Genomic DNA, 18,275 nt, shown 5'->3' with positions numbered 1-18,275 from the left:
CAGAGCTCAGTCTCAGCGCCCTTCCTTAACATTAAAATCTACTTTTGTGGAGAGATTTATTTGAAAGGTCCTGGAGGAATAGGGCACTAGGATGTAAAGTCATTAAACTTGATAATTATACCCCTTCTGACATTCAAGTCTGTTTATTTTACTTATTATTTTATTCATTTTACTGCTAATCTCAACAGGAAATCACCACTTGGTTCTGTAAGCAAATTACCAATTAAAGCTATTTTCTTGCTGGGATTGGGTTGAGCGTTAGGGTATTTAGTGAGAATTGATTTTTTGAGGGGGAACTCTAACTTATTTTGGGCTTCATGACCGTCTAACACATATAGTGGGAACATTGGTTGAGCTTAACTATGGCTAGCCCATAAGGAATCTTTGTTTCCAGATTTTTTTTTTCTTTTTTTCAGGCTGCACCCACGGCATGTTGAACTTCCCAGCCTAGGGGTCGAATTGAAGCTGTAGCTGCCAGCCTACACCACAACCACAGCAACGTGGGGGATCTAAGCCCACAGGAACTATACCACAGCTCACAGAAATGTTGGATCCTTAACCCACTGAGCAAGGCCAGGGATGGAACCCGCATCCTCATGATTCCTAGTCGGGTTTGTTAACCACTGAGCAATGAAGGGAACTCCTCTTTCCAGAATTATTGATTCTTTAAGTGATGTTTAGAAGCTTGGCCTCTCAGTGAAGTGATGTACAGTTTGGGGGCCCACAGAAATTGGATTCCTCCCCTCAGCAATGTGTTCGTTTGGAGAACCATGTTGCTTAAGTCATATTTGATTCTGATAGGCATTTTGATTTTGTTGCGCATATAGTTTTAACACCTCTAAAAGTTCTTCAGGATCTTTTGTCCTCCCCTTGAGGATAAGTGTATTAAATATCCCTGCTTTTCTTAATTACCATGCTGGTTAGAGTGGGTGAGACACTGCAAATGTTTAGGTAAACACAGAAGATTGCATTTTACTCCTAAAGGTTAATGTTACAAAGAGACCTCTGTTCTTTCTGTCAAAGCCATGGACAAGCTCAGTATCTTTTAATCACTTTTTTGGGGAATGCCAATAGTTTACAAATTATCTAGAGTGAGCCAGCAGTGGAATAGTGTAGTGGAAACTGCATCAGTTGGCTTAAAACAGCTTATAGATAGGAGAAATCGAATGGAAACAGTGCTGCTTTGGCTTGGGATGTATTGTGAACTGATGCCCAATTTTGTTCTTTCATACCTACATAAAGATCTAGATAATAGAGGTAGGGTTTATTTCTGATTAAAACAAAAGGTAAGGTGATCATTTATTTTTCAGGATTTCGCTGGACTGTTTGGAGAAAGTGTCATGGAAGTTCTGCGTCCACAGCTTCTAAGAATCGGTGGCCGGGTTTACAGGAAGAATCCCATCCAAGAACAGACTTATCAACATGAAGAAGAAGACGATGATTATTATCACGGTAATCCTAGTTGCTCTTTGGTCTCATTACAAGTAAAGTGTTCTCTGTATTGTAGCAGCAATTCTTTGTTTTGTTTCAGTGTGTTTCTGTGTGAGCACTGATTTGAAATGTTTGGCCGCTCACGGCGTCCTTTGTGTTGATGTCCAAGGGCACTGATGTGCTTGAGTTTGACAAGGCATTCTGGGTTCATGAGTCAAGATGTGTTTCATCTTTGCATAGAAGCTTACATGTAATAATGAGTAATTTTAGTTAACTGTTAATATTAACCCTTAATATTCTTTGACAGAATTAAGTTTTTTTTAATCTGTGAAGTTATAAACTAATTTATATAAATTATTGAAACAAATGAACACATGTAAAGGTGTTTCATCCAGCACCCAACATTAGCTGTTGTTACTGTGTCGTAATTTCTTTTCCTCTGCAATCATATACAGGCAGTTTCAAGTACAAAACCAACATTATTATTATTCAGGGGTAATTTTAAGAAGTTAACAGTTGAGATGGATTATAAGTACTTTCAAGACTTGGGTTTAATAGGGCCTTTCAGGTTCTCTGCTTTCTTTTCCTTTTGGTTTATAAGCTTTTCCATTAGGGCCTAAGGCTTGAGGGTTAGTCTTCCCCTGGGTCCTCACCAGGGGTTCCCTTTAGCCTTGGGGCCTTAACCCCTTTATTTCACCCTCCTCCTTTCTCTTTGTCTTGGCTGTATGGATAAAGTTCTCCCAGCGTCCCTTCTACCTCATTCACTGCAGTGATTTTGCATCTTAATACTAAAAAACCACTGAGTACATTGTACATTTTACATTTTAAGAGGATGAATTTCATGTTAGGTGAATCATATCTTCCTTTAAAAAGTAGTAAAAAAAAAATTATAGTGTCCTAGCTTTCTGGGAGAAAACAGTTAAATAGTGGTATGTATATTCTTTTTCCAAAACAGTCAGCTGTTTTTTATTCGTTATTTTTCTTCTAAGGGCAGGTCAGAAGGAATGTCGGAGTAGTGATTTGCAGTGTAAAGTGTATGGCTGTTCTTTGTGTGTTTGTGTATTGCTATTTTTTAAACCTTGAGAGTGGTTGACAGCTGGGGAGAAGACTGTTTACAGAGCAGCAGCTCTGAGTGAGACGTTCCGGTTTCTGTCCAGGCCTCATGGAGTGCGCGGAAGAGCCCTGTGAAGCCTACGAGGTGGTGCAGACCCCACAAGGTTTTCGGTGTACTGTGAAGGCCCCCAGTCTGCTCTACAAGTGAGTGAGGCCCCCTGGCAGCTTCATGGGAAGGCATATCCAGGAAAAGTAGCAGCCAGCTGACTCTTTTCTTTTCCATACTTATTGCCGTGCTTGACTACTAGTGACAAAATAGTATTTTATGTCCTAGAATTTCTGACTGATTACAGATTAGTTTCATCATTCCGTATGTGTCACCGTTATATGTTCATTTTGCCTCTTATTTTAAAATTATTTTTATTTTTATTTTTTTTATGGCCGCACCCGTGGCACATGGAAGTTCCCAGGCCAGGGACTGAATCCGAACTGCAGCTGCAGCCTTAACCCACTATGCAGAGCTGGGGAGTGTATCCGTACCTTTGCATTGATCTGAGATGCTGCAGTTGGATTCTTAACCCATTGCACCATGGTAGGAACTCTGATCTTGCCTCTTGAATATCTTTTTTATTTTTTTTCTTTTTGGTCATGCCAGCGGCATGTTGAAGTTCCTAAGCCAGGGATTGAACCCATCCATTCAATTCTTACATTGAATCTTGCTCTCTTACAATCAGTTCTTCACAGCAAGGGTGGAATGATCTTTTTAAAATGCATGTCTGATGCTTTTACTACCTGTGTTTGAAATCTGTCAACATCCTTCCACTGAAGATAGAATTCTCTTCCATTAGAACAGTGGCCAAAAATCTTGAACATGACTTAGCCAGCCCTGCATTTTTCAGTCTCACCTCACACCATGCTTTCCCTGGCTTTGCACTTAAGCTTAACTGGTTTTCTTTAGTTCCTTGAATGTGCTGTGTTCCTTCCTGCCTTTGAGCTTTGCCTTTGAGCTGTTCCCTTGGCCTTGTCATCTCTCCTCTTCCTTACTTAGTTATATTCTCTCCCTTAGGGAAGCATGCTTTGACACCAACATCCCCACCCACCACATTGATTACCCTACTCTATGTTTTCATAATACCCTCTACTTCTCTGTAGCATTTCTGTCTTGTGTTTATACGTATTTGTGTGCTGTTTAATGCCTTTTCCACCAGGTGGAAAGTTTCTTGAAGGCAGGAATGTGTCTGTCTGTTAACCCTAATGCTTGTGAAAGATTAATATGCTTTCTCCAGAATTATTATTATTTTTTTTCTTTTTAGGGCCGTACCCGTGGCATATGGTTCCCAGGCTAGGGGTCCATCTGGAGCTGTAGCTGCTGACCTACGCCATAGCCACAGTAACGCCAGATCTGAGCCACATCTGCGACCTACATCACAGCTCATGGCAACACTGGATCCTTAACCCACTGAGCGAGGCCGGGGATTGAACCCATATTCTCATGATTATTAGTCAGATTTGTTTCCGCTGAGCCATGACAGGAACACCTGCAGAGTCATCTTTATATGCAGATTGCTTGGAAGTTTTGTGACCAATCTGTGCTTGCTTGCATAATAGACCACATTCTGTTGCTTATTCACCAGCTTACATCACTAAGTGGCTTCTTTTGGGCTTGCACCTTTGAAGATAGGCTGGTCTAGAAAATCCATAGATTGTTTTTCTGAGTGGTAACAGATGAATTAAGTCTGTCCATGCTCCTCTATGAGAGGAGATCTACAAATATGGAATCGTGTTTAAACTCCAGGAGGCAAATAGCTTCATTTTCATCAACCTTGAGAATCTTCTGAAACACCTTAAGAATGAAATTCTTCTACAGTGTGGCTGAATGGGAAACCAAATATTCATTCTGACAGCTCACTTTCCTTTCAGATTCCACTGATATGAGTCTAAGAAACATGATTTTAGAAAGTCATGGCTCAGATCCCTTATAAAATCAATGTAGCATGTCTTCTTTAATATATATATTTGCTATTGCTAAGGCGTGTTTAAAAATTCCGTAGATGTAGGACTTTAACTTGAAGATCTTATGAATTCTATACTCAAAAGTACTCATTTTGTTCTAGACAACTTGCATGTTAGTTTACGTATTGGTTCTGCTAAATCCTAATTAATATACAATATTTTCTAGGAAGACCTTCCTTCTTTCCAGTTTTATTGAGAAATAATTGATAAGAAGGATTTCTTTCTTATGAATCATATCTATAAACTTTTTTGGCCCAAAGAAGAAATTACTTGTCCAAAGTAATTTGTAATCAAAGCTTAATCTTAAAAAAAAGAAAAAAAGTTAAAAGGCCTAATAGTGATACACACGTCTGTGGACTAGATCTAATACTGTGGTTCTCAACTACAGGTGCACTTCAGAATCACCCAGGGAGCTCTTAAAATTCCTGATACTTGGAGTTCCCATTGTGGCTCAGCGATAACAAACTTGACTAGTATCCATGAGGACACAGGTTCGATCCCTGGCCTCGCTCAGTGGGTTAAGTATCCGGCATTGCTATGAGCTGTGGTGTAGGTCCCAGACTTGGCTTGGATCCCGTGTTGCTGTGGCTGTGATGTAGGCTGGCAGCTGCAGCTCCGGTTTGACCAATCCTAGCCTGGAAACTTCCATATGCTGCAGGCGTGGCCCTAAAAAAAAGAAAATAAAATTCCTGATACCAAGGTGCACCCCAGAGCAGTTGAGTCTCTGGGAGCTGGACCCAGACATCATTAGTTTTTGAAACCTCTCAGGTGATTCCAATGTGTAGCCAAGGTTGAGATCTGGCAAGAATTTCCCCTTATATATTCAATAAAGGAGTCACCCTTTCACTGCCAATCTGTATTATTGTAGTGTATGTTGCAGAATTCCCACGTAGATTGCTTTTGGGCCGGCTGTACTCTTCACGAGAAGGATGCCATCATGGGCTTAATGAGGATGGCATGGGCTATACTGAGCTCTGTGTCAGTCAATGGGAAGCCGTTTTATACATGATAACATATGATCCTTACAACAAACTTTTGATCCCTAGGTATTATTATTATTATTTTTTACTCTTGTTTTTTTGTTTTGTTTTGTTTTGTTTTTTGTCTTTTTGCCATTTCTTGGGCCGATCCCACGGCATATGGAGGTTCCCAGGCTAGGGGTCTAATCGGAGCTGTAGCTGCCAGCCTACACCAGAGCCACAGCAACGCGGGATCCGAGCCGCGTCTGCAACCTACACCACAGCTCACGGCAACGCCAGATCCTTAACCCGCTGAGCAAGGGCAGGGATCGAACCCAAAACCTCATGGTTCCTAGTCGGATTCGTTAACCACTGCGCCACGACGGGAACTCCCCTAGGTATTATTATTCACTTCACTTCTGTAAGTGAGGAAATAGGCTTAGACTGGTTAAATGACTTGCCCAAGGTTTACTTGGTTCTGAAGCCTCTTTAATCTCAACCACTTCCTTTTCTAAGGTTCCTAGACAACTTTTTTTTTTTTTTTTTTGTCTTTTTAGGGCCGTACCAGTGGCATATGGAAATTCCCAGGCTGGGGGTCTAATCAGAGCTGCAGCTGCCAGGCTACACCACAGCCACAGCAACGCCAGATCCAAGTTGTATCTGCAACCTATGCCACAGCTCACAGCAACACCATATCCTTAACCCACTGAGCGAGGCTAGGGATCAAACCCGAAACCTCATGGTTCCTAGTTGGATTCATTTCTGCTGTGCCACAATGGGAACTCCACTATAGTAGACCTTAATGGAGATAATTTGGGCTTGGTTATTCCATGTAAAAACAACTGCAGAGTTTTAGACATAGTCACTCATGCTATTGGGTACTGTAGTTGAAGTCATAGAAGCTGAAATAGCGTTGATGAGGAAGTTTTTTTCTCTTAACTTTATGGTCCTGTGATGGTCTCTTAGTGCTTTATGGACTCTGAAACTTTTCTCCTGGGATCCAGTAGCCTCATTTTCTTTAACACATCTAATTTCTGTGGGTTCCAGAAGATAACCTTGGGTTGTCAGGATTATATATCCTAGGAGACCTAGGCAAGTAATGTAAATGAGCCAATAGATGAGTGAAGTGTAGTAAATGAAAGACAGTAAGGAGTGATGGGGATGGCGAGGAGCTCATGTTCCATTTTTAGGCATGAGCTCATCTGAGTTGTCAGATCTTCCAATTTTTCTAAAGAACCTGGAAATCTAAACTTTTAGGTGAAATTTCCCAATTTTTGGTGAAATCACCCCAAACTATGCCTGTATGTTGAATTCAGCCTGAGGGTTACCTCTGTTCTCTCTGCATTTGAATCTATCCTGATGGATGGACCCCACTCTTGGCAAAGCTCTTTACCCTTATTTAATTATTCAAGGATAACTTCCTTAGGATGAACTTATTATAATGCAGTCGATTTGCTCTCTAAAAGGACAAGGTTTTCCCTCTCCAAACTGTAGACTCACTGGTTGCTGGAAGTGTGCTGTGAGATTATGCCAGCTTTCTTTTCATCGAACTGCAGACCCAGATTTTGAATCTAATTTTGAGAAACAAACAGGTGTCGGGCACAGTTACTCTTTCTATATATTGAATTGGCTGTAGGGCATCGTTTTTTCAATGAACATAATGTAGCATGTTCTGTAAAGCTTTATGACTTATTTCCTCTACAAATACTGAATTTTTATGAAGCACTTTTCTGTAAGGGAGTATCTCTGGCTGCATATAATTTAAACATGATGGAGCTCTTTATTCTGATACATTTTGACTTAAGATCCTTGCGTTAATTTTCTTTGTATTATAGGCATATAGTTGGCAAGAGAGGGGACACTCGGAAGAAATTAGAAGTGGAGACCAAAACTTCTATTACCATTCCTAAGCCTGGACAAGAAGGAGAAATTGGTAAGATTCAAAACATATGTATATGTTATATTTGCACTCACTTTTGTGCGTGTATGGAATGACATGGCTTTGAGCGAGGGACACCATAGGGACAGAATTTTTAAAACCCTACTCTAAAACAATACTTTTTCTATATCAAATAAGTGCTGCAGCCTCTGACAATCCATTGTTCATAAACATTCATAAATTTATAATGAAAATTATAAAATTAAAAATTATAAGTGCTCTTCTCATTTTATGCCGTGTAAGAATAATCACTGTAACAGATAAATAGTAGTTGACTTTAGAGCAGTGCTGTCCAAAAGAACTTTCTGTGATGATGAGAATGCTCAATCTGCACTGTCCAGTACAGGAGCCACTAGCCACATGTGACTGCAAGAACTCAAAATGTGGCTAGTGTGACTGAGGAACTGAATTTTAAATTCTATTTAATTCTAATTCATTTAACTTGTTTTTTTTATGGCCCCACGCATGGTTGGGTAGAACATGGAAGTTCCATGGCATATGGAAATTCCCAGGCCAGGGATTGAATCCAGGCTACAGCTACAACCTAAGCCACAGCTGCAGCAACTCCAGATCCTTTAACCCACTGCATCAGGCCGGAAATTGAACCTGTGCATCCACAGTGACCCGAGCTGCTGCAGTCAGATTCTTAACCCACTGCACCACAGTGGGAACTCCTCATGTAACTTTTAATTTAACTGGTTGCATATAGGCTTCTTTATTGGATAGTGAACTGCTAGAGTTTTCCCTAGCCCCTTGGTAATTTCAGCAAACTCAGCTTAAGAACCTTAATAATTTTTTTGTGTATGTGTATTTTGAGGGCCACAACCATGGCATATGGAGGTTCCCAGGCTGGGGGTCAAATCAGAGCTGTTGGCGCCAGCCTACGCCAGAGCAACAGCAATGCCAGCTCCAGCCACATCTGCAGCCTACACCATAGCTCATAGCAATGCCGGATCCTTAACCCACTGAGCGAGACCAGGGATCAAACCCAAAACCTCATGGTTCCCGTAGGATAGTAGGATTCATTAACCACTGCACCACGACGGGAACTCTGAGAACCTTAAGGACTCTTATTAAAATGTTCAGTTCATTAGAACAGTTTTAGGAGTTCCCGTGGCTCAGTGGATTAAGAACCTGACTAGTGTCTGTGCAGGTTTGATCCTTGGCCTCCCTCAGTGGGTGAAGGGTCTGGACAAGCTATGGTGTAGGTCACAGATATGGCTCTGATCCCACATTGCTGTGGCTATAGTGTAGGCCAGCAGCTGCAGTTCCAATTTGACCCTTAGCCTGGGAACTTCCATATGCCGCAAGTCCAGTCCTAAAAAGAAAAAAAAAAAAAAAAAAGAATTACAGTTTTAAAAGCTTGGGTCTTTTCTTAAACATTAAAGTTCAAGTTACAAACATTAAAGTAATTTTAGGAGTTCCCTGTGGTGCAGCGAGTTAAGGATGGGGTGTTTTGTCACTGTAGTGGCACTGCAGTGGCTTGGGTCACTACTGTGGCAAAAGTTTGATCTTTGGTCTGGGAATTTCTATATGCTGCAGGCCAACCCCCGACCCCCAACCAAAATAAAAAAACAAAAGCTTATAGAAATTATAAAGGGAAGTCCCTTGTGTTATGAACCTCAGCCATAATTGCTGTTAACAGTTGAATATGTTTCCCATTTTTTTCTATCCATATAGTAACAAGTGGCTATAATTTTTTTTTTTTTTTTTTTTTTTTTGTCTTTTTGCCATTTCTTGGGCCGCTCCCGTGGCATATGGAGGTTTCCAGGCCAGGGGTCGAATTGGAGCTGTAGCCACCAGCCTACACCAACGCAGGATCTGAGCCGCGTCTGCGACCTACACCACAGCTCACAGCAACACCGGATCCTTAACCCATTGAGCAAGGCCAGGGATCGAACCCGCAACCTCATGGTTCCTAGTCGGATTCGTTAACCAGTGCGCCATGACGGGAACTCCACAAGTGGATATAATTTTTATTTTGGTAAAAATCATAGCGTGGAATGAGTGTGGAGACCTTAGCCATTTTAAGATCCTGGAGTGATTCTAAAACTTACACAGAAAAGATTAGACAGGTTGTTAAGATTCCATTTTGACTTAGAAAGCACAAAAATTTCAGTGTGAAAAATGAGTGTGTCTAATTATTAAACGTAACAATTTAGTGGAACTTATTTAATTGAAAAACAAGAGGATTAACTGGTTTATTGGTCTTGAAGGGAAATTAACTATATAGAAAATCAAATGTATTGGTTAGAGTAAATTGGGTTGTGATAGGAAATCAAGACTGTAGTTGCCTCGATGTGGTGTACACTGTAGTTAGTTGTTTCTTTACAACAAAATGGGTATGATGATTTCATTCTTTTTTTTTTTTTTTTTTTTTTTTTTGTCTTTTTGCTATTTCTTGGGCCTCTCCCGTGGCATATGGAGGTTCCCAGGCTAGGGGTTGAATCGGAGCTGTAGCCACCGGCCTACACCAGAGCCACAGCAACGCGGGATCCGAGCCTCGTCTGCAACCTACACCACAGCTCACGGCAACGCCGGATCGTTAACCCACTGAGCAAGGGCAGGGACCGAACCCGCAACCTCATGGTTCCTAGTCGGATTCGTTAACCACTGCGCCACGACGGGAACTCCCCATGATTTCATTCTTATTAAGAAATAGGTTGTTCTTGTAGATTGTTCCCATTCAAGTGCTTTAATGGAAAGTGTTAGGACAAATAAATGGAATTATTTCTTTAGCTTCTGCAGTTGCTTGGTAGGAACAAGCTTTGTGGGCTTGAAGGTACATAGCACATTTTGCTTCTATTACAGTTAATACTTTAATACTTTGTATCATATTCAGAAGTCTGTCTTTCACTCTTTAATAAATGGTCTGTTGAAGTGCTGTTTTTGTTCACTGTTCATATCTTCTGTACCTTTCCTTAGTTTCTGTTTTGAACCAAGCACTGCCAGTTCTGGAACCTAGATTTTTTTGCTGAAACAGAGATTATATAATCCCTAAGTGATTTTATTTTTTTGCAGAAAATGGTATAAGGCTTTGTGGCTTTCCTCCATTTTCATCGATATACATATGCAGACAGACCAGATCAAAGAAATCTTGGTGTCAAAGAAGTTTGATATTCATACATATGATGTAGATGTACATTTTAACTTTATATTTTCATACATATAGGATATGATTATATATATTGTACAGACTCTCTTTTGTCACAGTATTTTTTTAAATTGAGGTAAAATTCACATGACAGAAAACTCCCCTTTTTTCGATGGAACATGATCGAAGAGAATGTAAGAAAAAGAGTGTATATGTATATGCGTGACTGGGTCACTGCTGTGCAGTAGAAATTGACAGAACACTGTAAACCAACTATAATGGAAAAGATTAAAATCATTAAATTTTTTTTTTGGTCTTTTTTCCTTTTTCTAGGGCCATTCCCATGGCATATGGAGGTTTCCAGGCTAGGGGTTGAATCGGAGCTGTAGTCACTGGCCTACGCCAGGGCCACAGCAATGCGGGATCCAAGCCACGTCTGCGACCCACACCACAGCTCACGGCAACGCTGGATCCTTAACCCACTGAGCAAGGGCAGGGATCGAACCCGCAACCTCATGGTTCCTAGTTGGATTCCTTAACCACTGCGCCACAATGGGAACTCCTAAAAATTTTTTATTGTTAATTGAATTTCTCTGTGGCCTCTTTTTTTTTAGTGTTAGGGTATACACAACATAAAATTTACCATTTAGACCACTTTAGAGTGTTGAATTCAGTGGCATTTTGTACATTTACAGTGTTGTCTGACCGTCACCACCATTTAGTTCCAGAACATTTTATCACCCAGAAAAGAAACCCCATACCCATGAAGCATTCACTGCCTATTCCTCAATAGTGGTGGGTCTTGGCTACTGTTAATCTGCTTTCTGTCTCTCTGAATTTGCCTGTTTAGATAGTTCCTATCACAGAAACATACATATGTGTCCTTTTGTGTTTGGCATCTTTGATTTAACATAATGCCTTCAAGATTCGTCCATGTTTTTGCATGTATCAGTACTTCATTTTTTTTTTTTTTGGTTGAATACTATTTCAGTGTGTGGAAATACTGCATTTTATTTATTCATTTATGGTTAATGGACATTCGTGTTTTTCCACCTTTTGGGGTGCTTATAAATAGAGCTCCTCTGGACATTTGCCAGTTTTTTGTTTTTGTTTTTGTTTTTGCTCTTGCTTACAGCATTCGGAAGTTCCCGGGCCAGGGATCAAACCTGTACCATAGCGCAAGCTGGGCCAAATTGCTGACATTGTCAGATCTATAACCCGTGGTGCCATGAGGGAACTCTTGTACAAGTTTTTTTTAAACACCTGTTTTTACTTCCTTTGAGTTTCTATCTAGGAGTGGAATTCCTGGGTCATGTGGTTGTTCCCTGTTTAACTTTCCGAGGAACTGCCAAACTTTTCCATAGCAGCTGCACCACTTTATTTATTTATTTATTTATGCTTTTTTTTTTTTTTTTTTTTTTTTTTTTTTTGTCTTTTTGCCTTTTCTTGAGCCGCTCCTGTGGCATATGGAGGTTCCCAGGCTAGGGGTCGAATTGGAGCTGTAGCCGCCGGCCTACACCAGAGCCACAGCAATGCGGGATCTGAGCCACGTCTGAGACCTACACCACAGTTCATGGCAACACCAGATCCTTAACCACTGAGCAAGGCCAGGGACCGAACCCGCAACCTCATGGTTCCTAGTCGGATCCGTTAACCACTGCACCACAACGGGAACTCCCATTTATGCTTTTAAAGGCCATACCTGTGGCATATGGACGTTCTTAGCCTAGGGGTCGAATTGGAGCTGCAGTTGCCAGCCTATGCCACAGCCACAGCAATGTCAGATCTGAGCTGTGTCTGCGCCCTACACTGCAGCTTATGTCAACACCGATCCTTAACCCACTGATCGAGGTCAGGGATCAAACCCACATCCTCATGGATAGTTGTTGGATTCTTAACCTGCTGAGCCTCAAAAGGAACTCCATGCTGCACCATTTTACATTCATACCAGCAAGGTATGAGGGATTACTTTGTAGCTTTTAAACTTATTTTTCTACTTCTTTAGTTGTTCTTAAAGTTATTCTGTTTTTTAACCTCATTCTGCTTAGACTGAATTCATTAGCAGCTTTCTTATTCTCGGTACTGTCCCCTGTTTAGAATTATGTACACATTCAGGACAGTTTTATTCCTTAGAGATGACCGTATCAAGAGGTCACCTCTTTTACAGCCATTTGTTGGTCCTTGAGCATGTTAATCTTTTTTTTTTTTCTTTTCTTACAGTAATCACTGGTCAGCATCGAAGTGGTGTAATTTCTGCCCGAACTCGGATTGATGTTCTTTTGCTCACTTTTCGAAGAAAGCAGCCCTTCACTCACTTCCTTGCCTTTTTCCTCAATGAAGTTGAAGTTCAGGAGCGATTTCTAAAGTTCCAGGAGGAAGTACTGGAGAAGTGCTCCATGGTAAGCAGCAAACAGAACAAAACAAAAAGTTAAAAAAATATATAAAGAAGAGTATGAAAATGGCTCATAATTGAAACAGTAGAAAGATATAAATCTCTTCTCCCACCAAAAAAAGTTAACCATTTCTGATGGTTTCTTTTAATTCTGAGCTAAAAAATATATACAGATATGTCAGCAGTAAGTTTCTATGTATTATAGAAATAACCTTTAAAAATTTCAAGGCACAAAAGGATCATCCTGATATACACATTATTCTGCACCTTGTGAGTGTCTGTTTTTATGAATTTTAACACATAGATGGATTTGGGTAGCCACATACCGCAATCAGGATACAGAACAGCTCTGTGCCCCCCCCCCCCCTCAACTGCCTCGTGCCATCTCTTACAGTCACCTTTTCCTCACTTCACTGGCAATCACTGATCTCTTCTCAGTTACTATAGTGTTGTCTTCCTGACAATATCATGCTGGAATCATACAGTTTGTAACTTTTTAAGACTTTTTCTTTACCTCAGCATAATGCCTTTGAGATTCATCCAGGTTGCCATGTGTATCAGTACTTTATCTCCTTTCATTAGTTTGTTTCCAGTTTCTTGCAATGCCGAATGGAACTGCTGTGAACATAGTGTACAGGTTTTTATGTGAACATAGTTTTTTAATTTCTTTAAAGTAAATACCGAGCAGTGGGATTGCTGGGAGGTGTATGTTTCACTTCATAAGAAACTGCCAAGCTGTTTTTCAGAGTGCCTGTACTACTTTGCATTCCCATCAGCAGCCTAGGAGAATTCCATTCATTCTACATCCTTGTTAGCGTTTGGTGGTGTTGGCTTTTTCACTTTAGCCATTCTAATAAGTTGTGTAGTGATAGCTTATTGTGGCTTTAATTTACTTTCTGTAATGGCTAATGAAGTTGAACATTAAAAAAAATTTTATTGGAGTATAATAATTGACTTACAATGTTGTATTCCTTTTTTTTTTTTTTTAAGAGTTATGGTTTTGGTGGACGAAACTGAGGACTTAAGCCCAGGAGGGAGTATCTCAAGTAACCCTGAAAAAACTGCTCTGGGAAGTGAGGGGGAGCTAGGATACATAGGAGTTTTGCAACAAAGGGCAGGTGGTAGAAACATGACATTACTGTTAATAATGGAAAACTAGATATCTCAGGGAGCTTAACGCTTTTCTTTGTATGGGAGGATGCAAAGGTCTGGGGCCACTGGAATCATTCCTCTGAAATGCACCTCAGCTATCTTGAGCCAGTATCCTATTTTTTTATATCCCAAGTGTCTTCAGGACTCACTGTTGGGAGTGGCCGCAGTCTAATGGCTGCTAGATGGCAGGTATGCTTGTTTCCTTCCAGAGTTCCCTCAGAGCTCACTGGCTCACCCTTGGAGGTGGCTTAATCACTGATGACTGTGATATGATGGCAGTATTTTATTTCTCAGTTCCTCCTCTTGGTCATTAGGAGACATTTCATGACCAGTTTTTGTCCCACAGCATTGGGAGGCTTATCCCAGATCAAGCGAAAATTCTTGTTGATATCCCACTCCAGGTGCTAATTTCTAGAATCGACCTTGTTGATAATAAAGATTCTCTGGATCCTCTGTCTCACTACTCTGTCATGATCTGGGAGATATTTTCCCTTGTTGCTTCTTCCCATGCCTAGAGTCACACTGTTACAGTTATTCTGTAAGAGTCATAAATGTGATCTATTTCTTCAAGATGTTTAGCCATCATCACTTTTGTTGCAGGCCTGGCTACATATTGCGTACTGTAAGAGACAACAGTCTTATAAAACAGACAGGACATAAGTAACACAGCTAGTAGCATTTTTTAAATTTATTTTTTTAATAATGATTTTTATTTTTTCCCATTATAGCTGGTTTACAGTGTTCTGTCAACTTTCTGCTGTACAGCATGGTGACCTGGTCACACATATATGTATAGATTCATCACAAGTGATTAGACATAGTTCCTAGTGCTAAACAGCAGGATCTCATTGCCTATCCATTCCAAACACGATAGTCTGCATCTATTAACCCCAGACTCCCAGACCATCCCACTCCCTCCCCCTCCTCCTCCCCTCCCCCTTAGCAGCTACAAGTCTGTTCTCCAAGTCCATGAGTTTTTTTTTCTGTGGAAAGGTTCGTTTGGGTAGTATATTAGATTCCAGGTATAAGTGATATCATATGGTATTTGTCTTTCTCTCTCTGACTTATTTCCCTCAGTATGAGAGTCTCTAATTCCATCCATGTTGCTGCAAATGGCAACAACTTTTGTTCTTTTTTATGCCTGAGTAGTATTTCATTGTGATTTATACACACACATCTTCCGAATCCAGTTATCTATAGATGGACATTTGGGTTGTTTCCATGTCCTGGCTATTGTGAATAGTGCTGCAGTGAACATGCAGGTGCATGTGTCTTTTTCAAGAAATGCTTTGTCCAGATATATGCCCAGGAGTAGGATTGCTGGGTCATATGATAGTTCTATGTATAGTTTTGTAAAGTACTTCCATACTGTTTTCCACAGTGGTTATACCAGCTTCTATTCCCATCAGCAGTGCAGGAGGGTTCCCTTTTCTCCACACCCTCTCCAGCATTTGTTATTTGTGGACTTATTAATGATGGCCATTCTGACTGGTGTGAGGTGGTACCTCATAGTAGTTTTGCTTTGCATTTCTCTAATGATCAGTGAAGTTGAGCGTTTTTTTATGTGCTTGTTGGCCATCTGAATATCTTCTTTGGAGAAATGTCTGTTCAGGTCTTTTGCCCATTTTTCCATTGGGTTCTTGGCTTTTTTTGCTGTTGAGTGGTGTAAGTTGTTTGTATGTTTTAGCGGTTAAGCCCTTGTCAGTTGCATCATTTGAAACTATTTTCTCCCACTCTGTAAGTTGTCTTTTTGTTTTCTTTTTGGTTTCCTTTGCTGTGCAAAAGCTTGTCAGTTTGATTAGGTCCCATTGGTTTATTTTTGCTTTTATTTCTGTTGCTTTGGGAGACAGACCTGAGAAAACATTTGTCAGGTTGATGTCAGAGGATGTTTTGCCTGTGTTCTCTTCCAGGAGTTTTATGGTGTCTTGTCTTATGTTTAAGTCTTTCAGCCATTTTGAGTTTATTTTTGTGCATGGTGTGAGGGTGTGTTTCAGTTTCATCGATCTGCATGCAGCTGTCCATGTTTTCCAGCAATACTTGCTGAAAAGACTGTCTTTTCCCCATTTTATGTTCTTGCCTCCTTTGTCAAAGATTAATTGACCACAGGGGTCTGGGTTTATTTCTGGGTTCTCTATTCTGTTCCATTTGTCTGTGTGCCTGTTTTGGTACCAGTACCACACTGTCTTGATGACTGTGGCTTTGTAATATTGCCTGAAGTCTGGGAGAATTACGCTCCTGCTTGGTTTTTGCTCCTCAGATTCGCTTTAGCAATTCTGGGTCTTTTGTGGTTCCATATAAAATTTTGGATTTTTTGTTCTAGTTCTGTGAAAAATGTCAGGGGTAATTTGATAGGGATTGCATTGAATCTGTAGATTGCTTTGGGTAGTATGGCCATTTTTACAGTCTTAATTTTCCAGCCCAGGAGCTTTGGATGTCTTTCCATTTCTTTGTATCTTCTTTGATTTCCTTGATTAATGTTTTATAGTTATAGCTAGTAGCATTGTGAACATCTTTTTTCTTTTTGTTTTTCCAGCCATGCCTTCAGCACATGGAAGTTCCTGGGCCAGGGGTCGAATTGGAGCTGCAGCTGTAGCCTATGCCACAGGCACAGCAACACCAGATCTGAGCCACCTCTGCAACCTATGCCCAGCTTGTGGCAACACAGAATCCTTAACTCACAGAGTGAGGCCAGGATCGAACCTGTATCCTCACAGAGAGAACATTGGGTCCTCAACCTACTGAGTCACAACGGGAAACTCCTGAATATCTTTTTATTTTTTTATTTTTTTTTTGTCTTTTTGTCTTTTGTTGTTGTTGTTGTTGTTGCTATTTCTTGGGCCGCTCCCGCGGCATATGGAGGTTCCCAGGCTAGGGGTTGAATCGGAGCTGTAGCCACCGGCCTACGCCAGAGCCACAGCAACGCGGGATCTGAGCCGCGTCTGCAACCTACACCACAGCTCATGGCAATGCCGGATCGTTAAACTACTGAGCAAGGGCAGGGACCGAACCCCGCAACCTCATGGTTCCTAGTCGGATTCGTTAACCACTGCGCCACGACGGGAACTCCAACTGAATATCTTTTTAAAATGCTCTTTTGCCATCCTCATGTCAGTTTTGTTGAGGTATCCACATCTTTTGCACAATTTAAAGTTGTGTTTCCTACTGTTTAGTTTTGAGTGTTCTTTTGTATATATTCTGGATATAAGTCCTTTCAAGGATATGTGATTTCCAAATATTTTTCCTAAGACTGTAGCTTATCTCTTCATTCCCTTCTCAGTGAATTTTACAGAGCAAATTAAAACAAACAAAACAAATTTTTTTTCTTTTTTGTCTTTTTGCCATTTCTTGGGCCACTCCCACGGCATATGGAGGTTCCCAGGCTAGGGGTTGAACTGGAGGTGTAGCTGCTGGCCTATGCCAGAACCACAGCAATGCAGGATCAAAGCCGCATCTGTGACCTACACCACAGCTCACAGCAATGCCGGATCCTTAACCCACTGAGCAAGGCCAGGGATCGAACCCACAACTTCATGGTTCCTAGTCGGATTCGTTAACCACTGAGCCACGACGGGAACTCCCAGCTTTTTTTTTTTTTCTTTTTCTTTTTCTTTTTTTGTTTTTTAGGTCTGCACCTGAAGGCAGCATATGGAAGTTCCTAGGCTAAGGGTTGAATCAGAGCTGTAGTTGCCAGCCTACTCCATAGCCACAGCAATGCCAGATTCTTAACCCACTGAGTGAGGCCAGGGATTGAATCCACATGCTCATGGATACCAGTCAGGTTTGTTACTGCTGAGCTACAGTGGGAACTCCAGATTTAAAAATTTTGATGAAGTCCACTTTATTAATTTTTCTGTTATGGATTTGATGTCTTTTGATGTCACATCTAAGAATTTTTGCCTAACCTCAAGTTACAAAGGTTTTCTTTTAGAATTTTTACAGTTTTCCTCTTTTATATTTAGATCTGTAATCCAGTTAGTTTTTGTATAAGTTGTAAAGTTTAGGTCGAGGTTGATTTTCTTGCATATGAATGACCATGCTGTGTTTTCTCAAACTTGTAGTAAAGAGAGGAATAAAAGCATGTGGAATAAAATAGAACTGTGCTTAATTTTTTTTTGTTTTGTTTTGTTCCTGAGACAGATGGACCTACATCTGATTCTGGGTTCCTCAATCTGTGTAGACTTGAGCAAGTGAACCTCTCCAAATCTTTACTGCCTGCATTGAAGAGTTGCAGGAAGGATTAAA

General features: G+C 40.7%; 1 protein-coding gene across 5 annotated transcripts in view; it reads left to right on the top strand.

The window, feature by feature from the left end:
• Positions 1-18,275, top strand: part of ASCC1 (activating signal cointegrator 1 complex subunit 1) — a 134,121-nt gene that overhangs the window by 26,911 nt on the left and 88,935 nt on the right. For 4 of the 5 annotated variants that reach the window (XM_013983318.2, NM_001244083.1, XM_005671072.3 and 1 more), the window contains 4 exons: positions 1,311-1,452; positions 2,589-2,688; positions 7,292-7,389; positions 12,710-12,888. In XM_013983318.2, the coding sequence (XP_013838772.1) occupies positions 1,341-1,452; positions 2,589-2,688; positions 7,292-7,389; positions 12,710-12,888 (489 nt within the window). In that variant the 5' untranslated portion in view covers positions 1,311-1,340. Of the gene's footprint in view, positions 1-188; positions 208-1,310; positions 1,453-2,588; positions 2,689-7,291; positions 7,390-12,709; positions 12,889-18,275 lie in introns of all 5 variants that reach the window. The other variant, XM_013983317.2, reaches the window with a different exon arrangement.

The sequence above is a fragment of the Sus scrofa genome, chromosome 14 (genome assembly GCF_000003025.6).
Source record: "Sus scrofa isolate TJ Tabasco breed Duroc chromosome 14, Sscrofa11.1, whole genome shotgun sequence".
NCBI classification, from domain to species: domain Eukaryota; kingdom Metazoa; phylum Chordata; class Mammalia; order Artiodactyla; family Suidae; genus Sus; species Sus scrofa.
This window is presented reverse-complemented; position numbering and strand designations above follow the sequence as displayed.